This window comes from Gracilinanus agilis, chromosome 6, assembly GCF_016433145.1.
Source record: "Gracilinanus agilis isolate LMUSP501 chromosome 6, AgileGrace, whole genome shotgun sequence".
Lineage (NCBI taxonomy): Eukaryota > Metazoa > Chordata > Mammalia > Didelphimorphia > Didelphidae > Gracilinanus > Gracilinanus agilis.
Window position 1 is genome coordinate 177,199,341 of NC_058135.1, and position 17,084 is coordinate 177,216,424.

General features: G+C 39.2%; 1 protein-coding gene across 1 annotated transcript in view; it reads right to left on the reverse strand.

The window, feature by feature from the left end:
* The window catches only part of FAM114A1 (family with sequence similarity 114 member A1), a 77,657-nt gene that overhangs the window by 54,343 nt on the left and 6,230 nt on the right, over positions 1-17,084 (reverse strand). The window contains exons 2-3 of the mRNA XM_044680524.1: positions 13,473-13,833; positions 5,233-5,320 (exon numbers count right to left, since the gene is read on the reverse strand). Coding sequence (XP_044536459.1) covers positions 5,233-5,320; positions 13,473-13,826 — 442 coding nt within the window. The 5' untranslated portion in view covers positions 13,827-13,833. The remainder of the gene's footprint in view (positions 1-5,232; positions 5,321-13,472; positions 13,834-17,084) is intronic.

A 17,084-nucleotide genomic window follows, 5' to 3' on the forward strand; every position in this document is an offset into this window, starting at 1 on the left:
AGGAAGGAAGGAAGGAAGGAAGAGAGGATAGGAAGGAGGGCAGAATAAGGAGAGAAAGAGGGAGAAAGGGAATGAGGAAGGGAGGAAGAGAAGAATGAAGGGAGAGGGAAGAAGGAAGGAAAGAAGGGAGGGAAGGAAAAAAGAAATATGAAGTCCTCAGGCCTAATGACCCACTAAAGGAGAATTATAAATAGAAAAAGGTGAGGATAAGGTTGTGCCCATTAGACTTTCATTTCAGGTTCTGGAGTAATGAGAAGAAAATACATAACTGTCTTTTAAAAAGTCATTATCATTTTCTCAGTCAAAAGTGAAATGATAGGTATATGCTGGTGACCGAATACTATTATGCTCAAAGGAATAAACTGGAAGAATTCCATGTGAACTGGAAAGACCTCCAGGAATTGATGCAGAGTGAAAGGAGCAGAACCAGGAGAACGTTGTATACAGAGACTGATATACTGTGGCAAAATCGAATATAATGGACTTCTGTACTAGCAGCAATGCAATGACCCAGGACAATTCTGAGGGATTTATGGAAAAGGATGCTACCCACATTTAGAGGAAGAACTACAGGAGTGGAAACACAGAGGAAAAACAACCGCTTGAACACTTGGGTTGATGAGGACATGACTGGATGTAGACTCGAAAGGACCACACCAATGCAACTATCAATAATATGGAAATAGGTCTTCATTTATGACACATGTTAAAACCAGTGGAAATGTGCATTGGCTATGGGGGAGGATAAGGGGGGGGGGTGAAGAGGAAAGTAAAAACATGAATCATGTAACCATGGAAAATTTTTCTAAAAAAATAAAATATTTCAATTAAAAAAAGTGAAATGATAAAGCAGACAGTAGTAGCTATATTACTATATACACACAGAGTCTTATTCACTGTGAGCCTCTGGAATTTGCCAAGCAATGCAAGCTGTAACACAATATGCTGAACATAATCTTTGTGGTGCATGAGAGAGAGAAGAAGTTCAATATTAGCATCAAAAGTAATTATATGTGCCAGAGTATGACATCAAACTACAGGTCAAGGTAAATGTCTTTTGGACCCAAGAGATCAATGGAGAAGATTCAAAAGAAATCCTATCCAGCTTCTTGAGAAGTGAGTATCATCCCCCACTTTAAGCTTCGTATCGGTTAGCAAAACACTGGGAGCCTGGAATGGGGCCAGCCTCCTGGTAGTAAAGTGTATCAGGCAAAGGTTAGGTGACAACAGGTTACCCAAGAAGGGTATGAATAGTAAATCTGACAGAGGAAAGTACCAGCTAGCTATCATCAACCTCTGGAAAGTTTAGAAAATGGCCCTAGAGATGGCAGAATGAAACAAACAAAAAACTCAATATTAAACACCCAACAAAGCAAATTTCTGTAGGTCCCAGAGGACAGAATTAATAGCTGGGTGGGAAAGGTGGAGAGAGCTAAATTTAGGCTTGATTAAGGATTATATATAAAAGTTGAAGGGGCTGCCTCACAAGGCAATCGTTTCTTCTTTACTTGAAGCAGCAAGGCACCGCTGAGGGAGACACAGGAGACCATATACACTAAGCAAATCAAATACTACTACCACTTTGACCTTGACTACCATCTTCCTTAAAACTCAGGATCCTGAACCCAAGAGCCTTAGGAAAAGCAATGTTCTGCCAACCACCAGGCCTGCTTCTAATCCAGCCCAAATTGAAGAGAGATATCAAGGTGGAATTGTCACAAACCTAACAAAGACATTAGAGCTGGGTTCTTAACCATTTTTGTATCATGGACCCATTTGGCAAGCTTGGCAAGCTGGTGAATTTTATGGACTGGACGGGCTTCTAAAACTTTATTCCTGTGTGTTGGCTATGGGAGGGGGGTGGGGTTGGAGGAAGCGAGGGAAAGAACATGAATCATGGAATCATGGAAAATTTTTCTTAATTAATTAATATATATTAAAAACTTCATTCCCAGGGTCTAGCCTATTTTATTGATTTTGATTTTTTTATGATTCTGCCACTTACCACTCTCTAGTGCCTACCTTCCAGCACGACTGCTGACCAATTGCTACCAATGGGTAAATAGGCATAGGAGCTCTGGGAGTGGCAATATTCACCAAACCAGCAATCCTGCTTTCCGTCCAGCCGCCATAGCCATTATCCAGGGAAACAACTTCTACAGATAAGGGACCAGCCCTCTGTACCATCTGCCAACTAGTTGCCACCCACAGAACTGGCAAACTAGCCTTGCTGAAGCAGCAAGGTATCCTGAGATAGAAAGACAGGAGGCAGCATGTGCCGGACACCAGAAATGTGCAACCCTATGGTTTTGCTGGTTCCTGCAAGACTCTTCATTCTCCCTGTTAAATTCCCATGCCCAATGTCAAATGTCTTTTTTTCCAGAGATAGGTGATTTAACTTGGTTACTGATGCTTGGATACATGACCAAGGTACATTTGTGAGAGGTCCGCTCTTGGATGTCCTTTGTATTTGAAGTAAAAAGACTTGACTGCTGGAACGTAAGCAGACACCGAAGGGGACCCAGAAAGAGTCAGAGGAGCTCTTGGCTACAGAGCAGTAACTAGAGCCACTCAGAATAAACTTAGAGCATAACATCAGTGCAACCAGAACCCCTCCAGAGTGAATACCATCAGAGCTTGGTCATTTGGCTTTTCATTCATTAGGGCTAATTGAAATGCTATTCTTGCCTGGATATTTGCTCCTCTCTAAGCTAAGAATAGAGGGAACAGTCAGAGTTTATCTCTAATGAATGACCCAGAATGTATTCTTTGGTCTCCTGGATCCATTTCTAACAGACCTCTCTCTCATGCTATAATGTTCTGATCTAACAGTATTCTGAGGCTGGTCAGCCTGGAAAATCCTGTTTCTCTTTGTCCTGGTAGCAACTTCAGCTTAGGGGAAAATGCAGATGGATTTCCTTAGAGCTATTAACACCAGCTGCTGACTTGATGTCCCTGCCATGGCATTTGCCTCCTTACTTCTAAGACCTGCTCTTTTTTCTTTACCGTCTCCACCTGAGGGCCTCCCCAACAGAGGGAACTCTCTCTCCCCTAAACTGCTAACAACAGAAACAGCATGGTATAGTGGAAAGAATCTTGACTATATAGCCTAGAGACCTGGATATGAATCCTGTCTTTGACATGTAGTGCCACATGATCATGGAGATAAGTCACTTACGATCACTGTACCTCGGTTTTTTAATCTATAAAATGGGGATGATGCCTACAGCATCTTCCTTACAGGGTTGCTGTGAGGATAAAATGAGAGATTTGTAACCTTCAAATGATATAGAATTATTATTAGCTCCTATTAAATTCACTAGGTCTGTTGAAAAGGTTATGGAAAACCAGAAAATGATTCACCTAGGTTCTAAGAAACTAACAATATATGTAATAAACTACACAGATATCTTTAAAACTTGACTTCAGAGCTATCCAGGTATCCTATATGACTCCTCTTTTGTTATGCATTTTTATCTTTGGTTAATACAGTATTTTCCCCAGGTATGTGACATCTAGATTCAATTTTCATCTCTGCTGTCTTAAAAAATAAATTTGTCAAAACATCAAAAAACAAAACAAAAACTAGCTAAGTCTTCAATGGCAGCTCCGACTGACTTAAGAAGGTCAATGTCTGCTCCCCTTGTCGCTGGACCCATAATACTACAATGGCATACCCGCAGACAGAATCCTCCAGGTAACATATATGGATTGTCCCTGCAGCACCACAAGACAAGTGACCACTTCCAGATGTGTCGGCAACTGTTCATTTGATCTTTTAAAAAAAATCTTCATCTGACCCATAAGGGTTTGACTGAGGAGCTAGGCAGAGGAATATCAGAGGAGAAAGGAGGAAGGAGCAGTTATCTTTACAATGCTGCTTGGAGCTCTGTGAGATCATTCTGAAATGCCCTATGGGAGAATGAATGGCTCAGGGAATGCCATCTTCTCTCTTCCTTATGTAAATAAGTACTTTTTTGCCCTGGTTCAACTTAATCCCCCTATTTAGTATTCCTTCCCTTATCTTGCCCACTAAATTCTATTTGTGTGCAGTATGATCATAAACTTAAATAAATTCTTAAGTTTGGGGGCAGTTAATTGGATTAGGGGATTGATAGCCAGGGCTAGGTTCTAGGTTCAAATCTGGCCTCAGACACTTCCTAGCTGTGTGATTCTGGGTAAGTCATTTAACCCCCATTACCTAGCTCTTACCACTCTTCTGCCTTGGAACCAATACATAGTATTGATTCTAAGACAGAAGGTAAGGGTTAAAAAAAATAAATGTTCAAACTTTAAGGGTATATCACAAGAGGCAAAGAGTTGAAGCTAATGCTTAACTCTGTTAGCATGTGATAGTTTTCTAGTCCTATTTCAAAAGAATTTCCATCTTTGTGACTCCAGTGCATTATTCAGTACTATAAAAAAGATGGGCACCAGGGATGTTAAAATATAATCTAAATGGTTGTGGGTACACACTCTGGGTCGAAGGAGAGACAGGACCAGGATGGGGAGACCAGAATACACAGCTAAGCTGCTCCTAACTGACAAAAATGGCTGTTGGTCAACTGTCACCACTAGGCCAGAGTCTTTGAAACCAGCAGGCAAGGTAAAAGGTTTTAACAGTTTTGATTATGTCTGACTAAATAAAGGTGGGATAGGGAATTCTACACTAAAACCTAACTGGGCAAAACCACAGGGCAAGGGGGAGGACTTAACTTCTCTAATACTAATTGACCTAGGCCAGGCTGAGCATAAAGGAGCTGTTCTGGAGTTTCTGGGGGGCTGCTTCAAACCTGGTTCCAGCCAGGTTTGACCAGCACAGCTAAAGGGCCTGTGGGTGGCTTTGAGGGTTTCTCACGGAAATCCACAAATGATCACAGGATGCCAAAAGCCAAGGTGGTCCAAGGTATCCAAGCAGAGAGAGTGTGCTTGAGATGGTGTCCACCATATCCCAAACTCCTCCTCCACCTGGTGCTGCTCTGTAGTTCTTGTCCACTTGTTAGAAACCACCACCACTCAGGATCCCAGGGAAATCAGGATGCAGGGTGTCCTTAACTCTGAGATCTCCCAGGGCTTGCAACAGTTTGTGCCCACCACTAATGGAGTCTCTCTCAGAGCACAAGCCCACTTCCTGCTCCTTCATTCCATCTTGGAATGCTCCAACCCTTCCTGCTAGGTGCAACCTTAATATTTAATTAACTACTAACTAATCTTCCTCACAACAATACTCACCAACTGTAGCAGATGCAGATGACAACAGGGATTTTCCCCAGGATCCCCATCCAGTCCACATTCTACTTTGAGAAGAAGAATCTCCATCCTAGAGAAGGAGAAATTAATCACATCAGGCACCAGTTTATCTCCCCCCAAAAAAAGAACAGCAAAGTTTTAAAATGAAGAAGATATAAAAATCACTAACAGGTATGACTTAATTGGATCAGGGTTTAACAAAGTCATAAAATGTCCCAACATACTTTGCAATGTGCCCATTGGTTCCAAATTGACTAGTTGTGTCTGTGGTAGCTGAAAGCCTGATTAAAAATAAAAAGAAACTTATCTGTTGCTCCTTGACCCACAGTTTTCTCATTCTCTGGGAGTTAATGGCAAGGAACATGAGATTTGTGTGAAAGAAAAAACAGTTTCTTATACTAGGATGAAAAGATCACTTGAAAGTGTTTCCAACAACTTTATCCTATATGTTATTTATCAAGTTGAATTTATATGCCTCTCAAAATACAGTTAACTTTCACACCTCTAGGTCCAATGTGTGTATGAATATAAGAAAATCAAAGGTAATCAGGACAGGCAGATTGAAGGGAAACTTGGCCACAGGAATGGGACAATGGATTTCTCTTGGTGCCTGGATAAGATTAAAAGCAGGTAATTGAGAAATGGCTGCAAGGAAGATAAAACTCATTAACTATGAACCCCTATCCAAATTTTCCCACCATGAAAATCTATCTTTGTAGCCTATCTGCATTATTGATTTATGCAAGTTTTTAAAAACCTTTATGAAACTGAAATCATATAGTCCTTTTTATGTTCACTTTGTTCCCCTACAATAGAATAATACATAATTTATAGAATAATTCATATTTATAATAGCTTCTTCCTTCCTTTAATTGTTTTTGTGATGTGACCTTTTGTAGTTAGGCTGTGGATCCATCTGGAGCTTACCCTGGTGTATGATTTAAAATGATGATCTATATCTGACTTTTTACAATCTGCTTTCCAGTTTCCTAGTAGTTCTTGCCAAATAGGGAGTCATTCTCCCAGTAAAGTATGTTCTTGGGTTTTTTGAGCTAATCAACTCTTAAAAAGAGACATTTTTTTTAAAGGGAGGACAGTTAAGACATTTCTATTAAGGTTACGTTTTCTATAATTTTTTTCCTGAGTAAATTTAAAACACCATCTGTCAGTAAACAAATCTGATATTTTCACAACTAATAGTCTATAGAAATTGAAATACTAATTTTTTTATGTAAGAAAAGATTGAGAAACATTCATAATGATAGGGAGGAAAAGCTCATCACTTCTGAAAACGTAAAATGCAAGTAGAGTTTTTGGTTTATACTCTGATTTGACTCATCAAAACAATGCGCTAGCAGCAATATTTGACTGTGGTAAGGACAGATGCAAGTCTGATTAACAGCATTCTTTCACTGGAACAAATCACCACCCATGACCAGGGAGGGCTAATATTGGCATGGGAGTAGCAGCTTTTGTTTCAGACTGACAATATACTTAATAGGATCTGACAGCTAGTAATTGACTAGCAAATGGAAATAAATGTTACCCAAATCCAAGTTTTGGTTGTTGTTGTTTTTCTATATAAAGGTAAATGGCTACTAATATCTTCTTGCTCAGAAAATTTTGGTGAGCTGTTTCTCTAGTTTTACACATAGCTTCCCTATCCTCCCACCAAAAGCCTACTCATTTTTTAATGTCCAAGATATACTTGGATGGCATAGTGGAAAGAATACTAGACGTAGAATCAGGAGGGTTTGGGATTAAAAACCAAAGGTGGATGATCCTGGTTAAGTCACTTCTGAGCCATAGTTTCTAGAAGTAACGATACTTCTGCTTTTTAAAAATTTCAGGGTTATTAAGAGAAAAGGACTTTCTAATCCATAATCTCCTATTTCTGGAGAAATTTGAATTATTAGTACTAGCATGCAGTATCTAGGAGTGCTTCGCCTTAGATAAGAGAAGACTCAGGGCAACCATGATGGCAGACTTCATTCATTTCAAGGACTATTCCACGGGAGATAAATCATATTTATTCTGCTTGGTCCCAGATGTCAGAATTACGATCCATGAGTAGAAATTAGAGTTTAGTATAAAGAACTTTCTAAAAATTAAAGTTGTCCAATGGTCTGACTCCTGAGACTAGAGTAGTTCAAAGTAGAAACATGCTTAGTCACTGGTCAGAGATTCAATACTGAGAAGGATTGGACAGGATGGCTTCTATGACCTCTCTGAACTCTAAGAATTTATGAATGATTCTAAAGAAACATTTGATCTTTTTTATATTGGTGCATGTGTGTGGGAAGACTGAGAGCTTGAAAATGTTTTTTTCTCTAAAGTACAATGAATCTTTCTTCAATTGTACACTATCCCATTATTAGCATCTATATATAGGCTTTGTCTATAAGATCCAAATGTTAAAAAAAAGAAAGAAAGAAAGAAAAAGAAAGGCTGGGTCTGAGAAAAGAACCAGGGATAGGAGGGACTCATACTCCTGTTGTAGACTGGGTAGAGTGGGAGAGAAGAGAGGAGAAAAGTAGTTAGGAATAGCCAGAATGACGGATTTAGGCCATGTCATCAAAGGAATTCTACCAACCTTTGCTTTTCTCCTTATCCAATCTGCTCATGACTACTGTATGCAAAGGTATTCATTTTAGATCATTACATTTGTTAAGGCTGCAGTCAACCTTTGTCACAATCATTATAAGACTTTAGGAAGCCCACTCAAAGTGAGCGATTCTAGAGCCATCATTGTGGGGAGACCCGTCCTCCTAGACTGAGGTTCTGTGGGTAGGTAGCTTCAGTTTCCAGAACCAAAGGAAGATTTATACCCAAGGTCCTTTGATGAGGCACAAGTGGAGCTCTTTCTATCCTTTTGTACGTGTGGTCTACTTGTGTTCTGAATACTATTTGTAAAACCTCTTGTTAGATTAGACGTAGGTGTTGCTATTTTTCTATTCCTTGAGTTCCATGTCTGTTTCTCCATTTTTACCAGTAAAAATCTTTAGAAAATATCAAGTGCCATGTGCCTAATAATTAATGATAGTGTTTACAGTCCGTTTTCTTCACAATTCTGTAAAATAAGCAACGTATTAACATCTACATTTTACTGATGAGGAAACTGAGGTTCAATAATGCCAGTAGTAAGCCTATTAATAATAATAGCTAACAATTTTATAGTACCAACTATATGTGAAGCACTATGCTAAGTGCTTTATAATAATCATCTCATTCGATACTGACAACTCTGGGAAGTAGGTGCTGTTATTATCTCCATTTTACATACGAAGAACCTGAGGCAAGTAAAGGTTAAGTGATAGTTTCAGGGTCACACAGCAAATAAGCATCAAAAGCTAAATTTGAACTCAGATCTTCCAGACTGCCTCTATCAAATATAAGAAATGAAATCTAAAGATTTCTGAATCATTCAAAATATTTATGAAATGATGCAAAATGAAAAAAGTAGAGCTAAAAGAACAGAATAAGGCCAAATAAGAATACAGTAGGACTACTTAAGAAGGTGCTTGAATGACATAGAATGGACAAACAGAATCCTATAGGGCTCAGAGTAATTCAAAAGTTATTAGAATATTCTGGCATTGAAATAAGTAAAATGAAGAGTTTCTAAGCAAGTTTAGCTGGATGCACTGATTCAATCAATTCAAAATTAAATGTTTAAGAAAATTTAAAAAGAGAGAGAGAGAAACTAAGGCTTTAAACTAGGGCTCACAAGCTGAGTGACTTGCCTGTGTTCATGTCACACAGCTAGTAAGGGGAAGATCCAGGAATAAAGCCCAGGCTTCCTGATTTAGGGACAGGACGTTTTCTATCATGTCACACTGACTTTCATATACTTCCTCAAGGATAAAGTATGAGGAAAAAGCAGTGAGACATCTGCTGTGTTCTTTAGGAGACTAGGAAGAAGTCAAACTGGGAAGATGCATTAGAAATGAAAACAAACAGGTCAATCCTTTTGGAGGCCAGAGAAAGAAAAGAAAGGAGGTGGCTGAGGAATCAGCCAGAATATAAAGTGGTTCCCAAGAAGCTATAGTAGCAGGACACCCTACTCTCCCTTCTCCCTAGAGGTGTGTGTGTATTAGCCCACCAAGCCCTCATGTTCTTATTCCCGACTCTCATTCTGCTCCAGCCCCTAAGGAACTTTGTAGTCCAGGCAACTACATCCTAGAACTATGAGAGAGGGGCGTTAGCAAAAAGTCAGAGACTCTCAACTTGGGCTAGGCATGGAGATGGCATCAAGACCTCTTCTGAGATCTAGAAGGTATTTAAATTAGCTTTCTTTTGTCTTCACTTAGACCTGAAAGCAACCTGGGAGGCCATCTAGTCCAACTCTCTTATTTTACAGATGAGGAAACTGAGAGCTAGGGAGTTTCACTTGCCCAAGGTCACACAGGAAATAAAACTCAGAGCTACATTTGAACCCAGACCTTTGTGCTGCAGAGACATGGTAGTAATATGATAAACTTCCATAGTAACACACTGTAGTCCTGGGGTGCTAACTCAGGTTGACCCAACTCCTGCAAGGATTCATGTGCTCTTGTCTAGTGTTGGAAAGAATAAAGTGGACAGCAGGCAAGGTTCCAAGAAGCCTTCAGTGTCATTAATGGCCTCCTGGTTTGCTTTTACCCTCTTGTGTGTCCTGGTGTTGAGGTATGAGATCTTGGCTACCATATGCCTGGGAAGGCAGTTAGGTAGGAGTGCATGTGGTTTCTATCCCTTGAGGATCTTGTGTGGTGCAGGACCCTATACTGTTTGGGAACTAGAGCACAGAGGGCTTCTAGAAAGGGAGATGATGATGTGTCCTGCAGATTTAATTTCAGATGTATATATTTAGCTGATCCTTTGTAAGCTCAATCCTCTCCTGACAGACAGGCTGCCATAGTTGGGGTAGGAGCCAGAAGAGAGAGAGTCCTGGGCTTCAATATCACCTCTGACATTGACATTTACTGGCAACATGGCTCTGGCCAAGTGGCTTAATCCAAGTCCAGTTTATTCATCTATAATATGGAGATCATAACCAGGAATACGTCACAGATCATTGAGAGGATCAGATGAGTCAATCTCCCATTAGACAGTGAATTCCTTTAGTATAAGACTATCAATTTACCTTTCTTCTTTTACATAGTGCCTGGGACACAGAAGGGGCTTAATTGATGTTTATTGACTGATTACTTGCAAATCTCAAAGTGAAATATAAATATCTGCTATTACACTCTTTTGACAGATCCTGATAAGGGGAGGAGGAAAGAGAAGAAATATCCTCAATACAACCATAGCTGGGGAAAATTAACCATAGTTCTAAATTGAAAGGGAGTGAGTTTCCATGGTAATACTGGTGAAGTACTAGACTTCAACTACAAGATGTGTTATATGAGTTTTTGAGGTCTGTACTGGGAAGGCTACATCGTGTAGGACATAAAACACTGGACTTGGATGGAGTCCATATTATGGCTCTACCCTTTATAAGCTTTGGGTAAATCACTCAATATATGGGCTCAATTTGATCATTCAAATTGAGGGGCTTAGATCAGTGGGTCAAATGCAAATAGAAATGGATCCCTCCAGCTGAATTCTGACTTAATAAAACTATAAATTAACATTATCTATGTTATATCATATTTTTAATGCTACAATAAATGACATTATTTCTATGGGAGAATTAATTCTGGGTTCCAAACTGATTTACACACTTTTAGAATACAATTCATTTGCAAGCATTAGAATACCCATATTTTAAGTGAAATTACATAAAGACTACAAGTTTGTGAAAGCAATAAAATGACCCAGGAGTACAATATTGAATAAAGTTAGGAGACATGTTTTCCTTTCATAAATTTCCATTAGCTACATGACCCAAGTACAAATATTCTTTCATTTCCTTTCTTCTAAAAATGAGAACAAATAAGTTTCACCTTCTAAGGGAGAAAAGAATATCAAAGCTATGAAGTTTAGGAGCCTTAAACATTCATAATACTCTTGAGCTCATTTCCTGCTTTTGATCCAAGAGCACATGAACAACACAGTCTATTAGGTTGGGGCTTAGGAGTGAGGAGGATGTGAAAGGAAGAATTTTTTTCAGTATTCATCAGCCTAGAGTGGGTTCCTTGAGGCTGTGAGTGCCTCTTCACTGGAAGGAAGTGTAACATAGCCCTGCATAGCATTATAGAGCCTGAAGGGACCTTAGAGATGGAGATGATGATGATGATGATGATGATGATGATGATGATGATGATGATGATGATGATGATGATGATGATAGCTAGCATTTACAGAACACTTTAAGGTTGCAAAGGGCTTTACAAATACACACTATCATCAAGGTTAGAATCCACTGTTTCCCAATCCACAGAATGTTTCTTTTACCAACGCAAATCACAATCTCTCCACAAAAATGGATGGTTTCAGAACAGATCTTCTCTGCAGTATTTGGCACAGTTGAGTACCCTTTCCTGGATATTCTCTTCTCCAGATTTTTGTGACATTGTTATTTTTTATTTCTTCTCCTACTTCTCTAACTGTATTTTCTTGGTGTCTTTTTCTGGATCCTCATCTATTGCAGGCCCCCTTTCTGAGGAGCTCCTCATTGCTCTATCCTGGGTTCTTTTCTCCTCTCTATATACTGTCTCACTTGGTGACTTTATCAAGTCCTACAGATTCTCTGAGTAGATGACTCCCAGATATATCCAGGCCTAGCCTCTCTCTGAAGCTCCATTCCACATCTAAAATTTCCTGTTGGACATTTCAAATTGAATGTTTGATAGGCAACTCAAACTCAAAAAGTCCAAAACAAAATTCATTCTATTTTCCCTCAAACTCAATCCTCTTTGGAATTCTCTTTCTGTTTGAAGGTACCACCATCCCTCTAGTTACCCATGCATACAGCTTCAGTGTCATCCTTGAATCTTCATGTCTTTTCACTTCACATATCCATGAAGTTCCCAAATCTTGGGGTTTCTAACCCCACAACATCTCTTTCAAACATTTCTGTTTCCACTCAGACTGTCACCACTCTAGTTCAGAGCCTCAACAAGTCTCAGCTGGATTATTGCAATGTCCTTCTAATTGGTCTTGCTGCTCCAGCTCTCTCTTTTTTTTTTTTTTTAAAAACCCTTACCTTCCATCTTAGAATCAATATTGTGTATTGGTTCTAAGGCAGAGGAGCGGTAAGAGCTAGGCAACGGGGGGGTTAAGTGACTTGCTCAGGGTCAAACGGTTAGGAAATATCTGAGGCCAGATTTGAACGCAGGACCTCCTGTCTCTGGGCCTGACTCTCAATCCACTGAACCACCAAATTGACTCCTCCATCTCTTCTTACTCCAAGCCATCTCCCACATAGCTACTAATGTGATTTTCTTAACACACAAGTCTAACCAACCTTCTGGGCAATAAACTCCAGCTGTTCTTTATTATCTCTAAGATCAAATATAAACTCCTCTGCTTGGCATTTAAGCATCCTTGCCTATCTTGCTTTCTTAGCATTACTACATATTAGTTTCTTTCACACCCAGTATAATTCAGCCCAAGTGGCATTCTTGCCGAGCTCCCACACAACATCCCATCTCCCAACTCAGTGCTTTTCACACTCTGTCCCCCAAGCCTGGAATTTGTCTTCCTTTGTCTCCTAGCTTCCTTCTAGGCTCAGTTCAAATATTCCCTTCTGCTCAGGGCCTTTCCCGTCTGATAGTTTCTCCCCCAGATTATCTTGTATGTATGTGCTATATGTATTTTGTGTTTTATCCTATACATATGAATATTGTGTCTCTCCATTAGAATGTAAACTCCTTGAGGGAAAGGATTATTTTGCTTTTGTCTCAATCTTCAGCACCTAGTGCAATGCCTAGACTTTAATAAATATTTGTCATTTGATTGATACCATGGCCACATTGGTTTTGCTTTATTTTTATGGACTAGAAAGAGGCTCTATGTGCTTTATTATAATAGGAAAACATATTATTTTATTTGCCCTTTCTCTAGCCACTTAGAGCAACCCTTAGTGGGGATGGGGAAAGAAACATAATAATCAGAGTAGTTGTTCTCTGTGTGTGTTGTTTCACAACATAAAGGATGAATCCTTTGAAGGCAAGAATAACATTCTACACTTAAAAAAAAATTGTTACAATAACAACTGCTCCTTACAGAGTGTGAGAGACACAGAAAAGCTTGTTACTTAGGAAGAACTCAAGTTGAATTACATATGGCCCACTTACCTGGTTACTTTGCTCACTCAATAACACTTCAGATGCAGGGTCTGGGTCAAGGCTCACAGAATCAATGCACTCAACAAGCACGTCTTCTGTTACTCCTCCATTAGAAGGAGGCTCCTTTGCAACTGCGTCTTCTGTTATAGGATTGTTAGGATGCTGGATGTCAGCCATCGCTTCATCCTCTACTTTTATGCTTTTGTCTTCCTCTTCTTTCAGTCTGATTGGTGGCGATTCATTCAAAATTTGGGGTGTTTCATGGTGCACTGCAGCATCGCCAAGTAAAGAATCCGTATCAGGCATATTGGTTATTTCAGCTTTTTCTTCAGGTACTATAGTGTTACTTGTGTCTTCAGACATTTTATTTCTGTTCAATATATAGATTTAAAAAATCATATTAGCTAATCTGTGATTGCGCAATTTTCATTAGAGATTTTTAACCAGGTCGTACGCAGACATGTAGAACTAAGTATAAAAACCTGGAAATAGCAAATGCCTTTCTATAAGTCAAAAAAGGGTTCACCCAATTATGGGTTTAGAGTTAAATGGGACCTTAGTGCCAAAAAGTCCAATCAGTTCATTACATACAGATGAGGAAACCAAAGGATAGACCTTGTTCTAGTTTATATAGCTAGTAAGTATCTGAGATGGAATTCGAACACAGATCTTCCTTACTTCAATGTCAAAGCCATACCCACTATATCATGCCGACTCTCAAGGCTTCTGTTAAATATAGTATAAAAATCTTGGAACTTTCATGGGGCTTTCTATTTGGTATCAAGGGAAAGGTACTTGGAGATTCTCCATTTATTTATATAACTTGAATGTATTAAACTAAAGCAACTATCATCTGTACTAATCAGTGAAAAAATAAACATAGATAAAAACCAGACTGATAACTGATGAAATAACTATATTGAGCTTTGAAATATAGTTATAGAAATATAGTTTGAAATATAGCTTTGACATAAATGTATAGCATGTAATATTCTCAAACCCGTCCTCCCATTTATAGACTGGGATTTGGCAGGGCAATGGCAAAGGAGGGAAGAAGAAGTAGGAATGGAGGAGGTTTAGGAAAAAACCAGTGCACACATTTTTAAAAGCCAGAAAATTCTGGTTTTATTATCATAATACACACACAATATTTTTGGTGATGTTAAGCTTCATGTCCTAGTGACTAGTCAAAACCTTGTGCCCAATGTCACGTGTGGGATTTGATTTTCAAATCTTGTTTAAGACACACAAACACCTTGGTCTTCTAATTGGAGGTTGTTCCAAAAGGAGATAATGTGGGATAAAGAAATTGTGGCAAATATGGCATACAGTCACTGGCAATGTTATAGACATATAATCACAATGTTGAATGGGACCTCAAGGGTCATCTAGTCCCACCCATATCTAAACAGAAACGTTCTCTACAATATATTGGGCGAGTGACAATATGGCCTCTTTTGGGGGTTATGATCTCTCCAGGTGCCCATTTTAGCTTCCTAGGTCTTTACACAGGCACTTTTGGTTGTTAATATATGTGCCACTTTTCATCATTTTTCTATCTTCTTTGTCAATGAATGTCTACTCTAGAAGGATATGGTCCATTGCATTCTTGGAGACATTGGGCAAACCCCACAGTATTATTTGCTTTGTGTTCCCCAGGGAAACAAGGAAGGATTGGGAAGGAAGATCTCATGGCCTTCCCTCACAACTTCTCAGAGTTTGCAGATTGAGGCACTGGCTCCCCAGGATGGGGAAAACAATTTCTGGTCTCTTGGATTTTCATTGTTTTTCTACTAGAAACAAAATAAATTTCATCTCTTTAAAATAAGATAAATTCACTTTAAAATAAAAATGTAAAAAAAAAAAAAGAAAGAAAAGAAAAAGTCAAGAAGTCACTAAATCACTTTAGTACAGCACTCTCAGGAAGTTGTTTTTCTTTATACATAGCCTAAATTTGCCTTACTGAAATTTCCACCCATTCCCACCTGAGGAAAAGAAAAACACATCTAAGGCTTCCTCTACTTGCCAACTCAACACGTATTTGAAAACAGCTATCCTATTCTTGAGCAGCTAGGTGTCACAAGAAATAAGAGTGCTGGCCCGGAGTCAGGAGGACCTGAGCTTAAATATATCCTTAGACTTGCTAACTGTGTGACTCTGAGCAAGTCACTTACTGCTATTTGCATTGGGTTCCTTATCTATACAATGAGCTAGATGAGGGAATGGCAAGGGGCAGATAAGTAGCACAGTGGATAGAGCATCAGAGCTAGAGTTGGGATGACCTTCAAATTTGATCTTGGGTTCAAATTTGATCTTGGACACTTCCTGTGCGTGACCCTGGGTGAGTCCCTTAACACCTATTTGTCAACCCTTCCGTCTTAGAGTTGATATTAGGACAGAAGTTAAGGAAGGAGGAGGAATGGCAAATCACTTCAGTATCTTTGTCAAGAAAAACCCAAATAGGGTCACAAAGACAACTGAAAACCAGCTGAACAAAAAAAAAATTTTATTCCTACCTTTTCCCCATCCCCAGTTTCCTTTAGATGCTTTCCAGTTCATAAATGTCTTCCCTAAAATGTAGAACTGAACCCAATACTTCAGATGCTATCTGATCAGGGCAGAGTATAATGGAACTATCACCTCCCTCCTTATTTATGGGTGCCAGGTCTCTCAGAGTACCCCAAGATCATATTAGTGGGATTTGGTTGCTATATCATCATTCTCACCGATGACAGTTGGGGGATATTTTAAGTACAAAGCATCAGACAACTGTCTAGTGGAATGTATTTTTCAGATTTCTAAGTTGGGGCTTAAAACTGAATGAAATTAGATTCATCATCCTGCTATGAGCTAGACCTCTAGCAGCTTGAATTAAATATGTATTTTTGCCATTGTTCGTTAGTTTTCAGCTAAGTCTGATTCTTTGTGACCTCATTGGAGGGGGTTTGGGGGCATAGATACTGGGTAATTTGCCACTTCCTTCTCCAGCTCATTTTACAGATGAGGAAATTGAAGCAACCAGGGTTAAGTGACTTGCCTACGATCTAAGACTAGACTTGAACCCAGAGCTCTATTCACTGAGCCACCTAGCTGTCCCAACTACAAGCACAATTATGAGCCAGGATACTGGAGAATAGACCTTGGGCAGTTTGAGTTAATTTTGCCCCAAGTGGGTTGACCTGAAGCCCAGATATGCACCCTGTGGGCAAGAAGTGTATAAGGACTACTCTCAGGGTGGAGCAGGGAATTTCTGATACTCTTCCTTCCCCTTATCTGACCTTGTGGCAAGCTGCTTTTAAATGAAGGTCACCCAATATGTTTTCAGGAATTGCTCCTCTGAACCTGCAGACTCTGAGTGGTCCATTGCTCCTATCATGCCCTCAGAAGTTAATCAAGATCCTTCCCATTTCAGGAGTATCTGGCACAAAGAGATAAGAATATTGATCTGACTATTGGAGGGTATAAATCAGTAATTATTGAATATCTACTATCTGCAAGAACCCATTTGTATACTGTTTAAAGGTTTATGTGTGGGCTGAAGCGAGAGGTTCCTATACTGTTTTCTTATTATATTTTTAAAAATAATATTTATTTAACATTCTTTTCATTTTAAATGTTGAG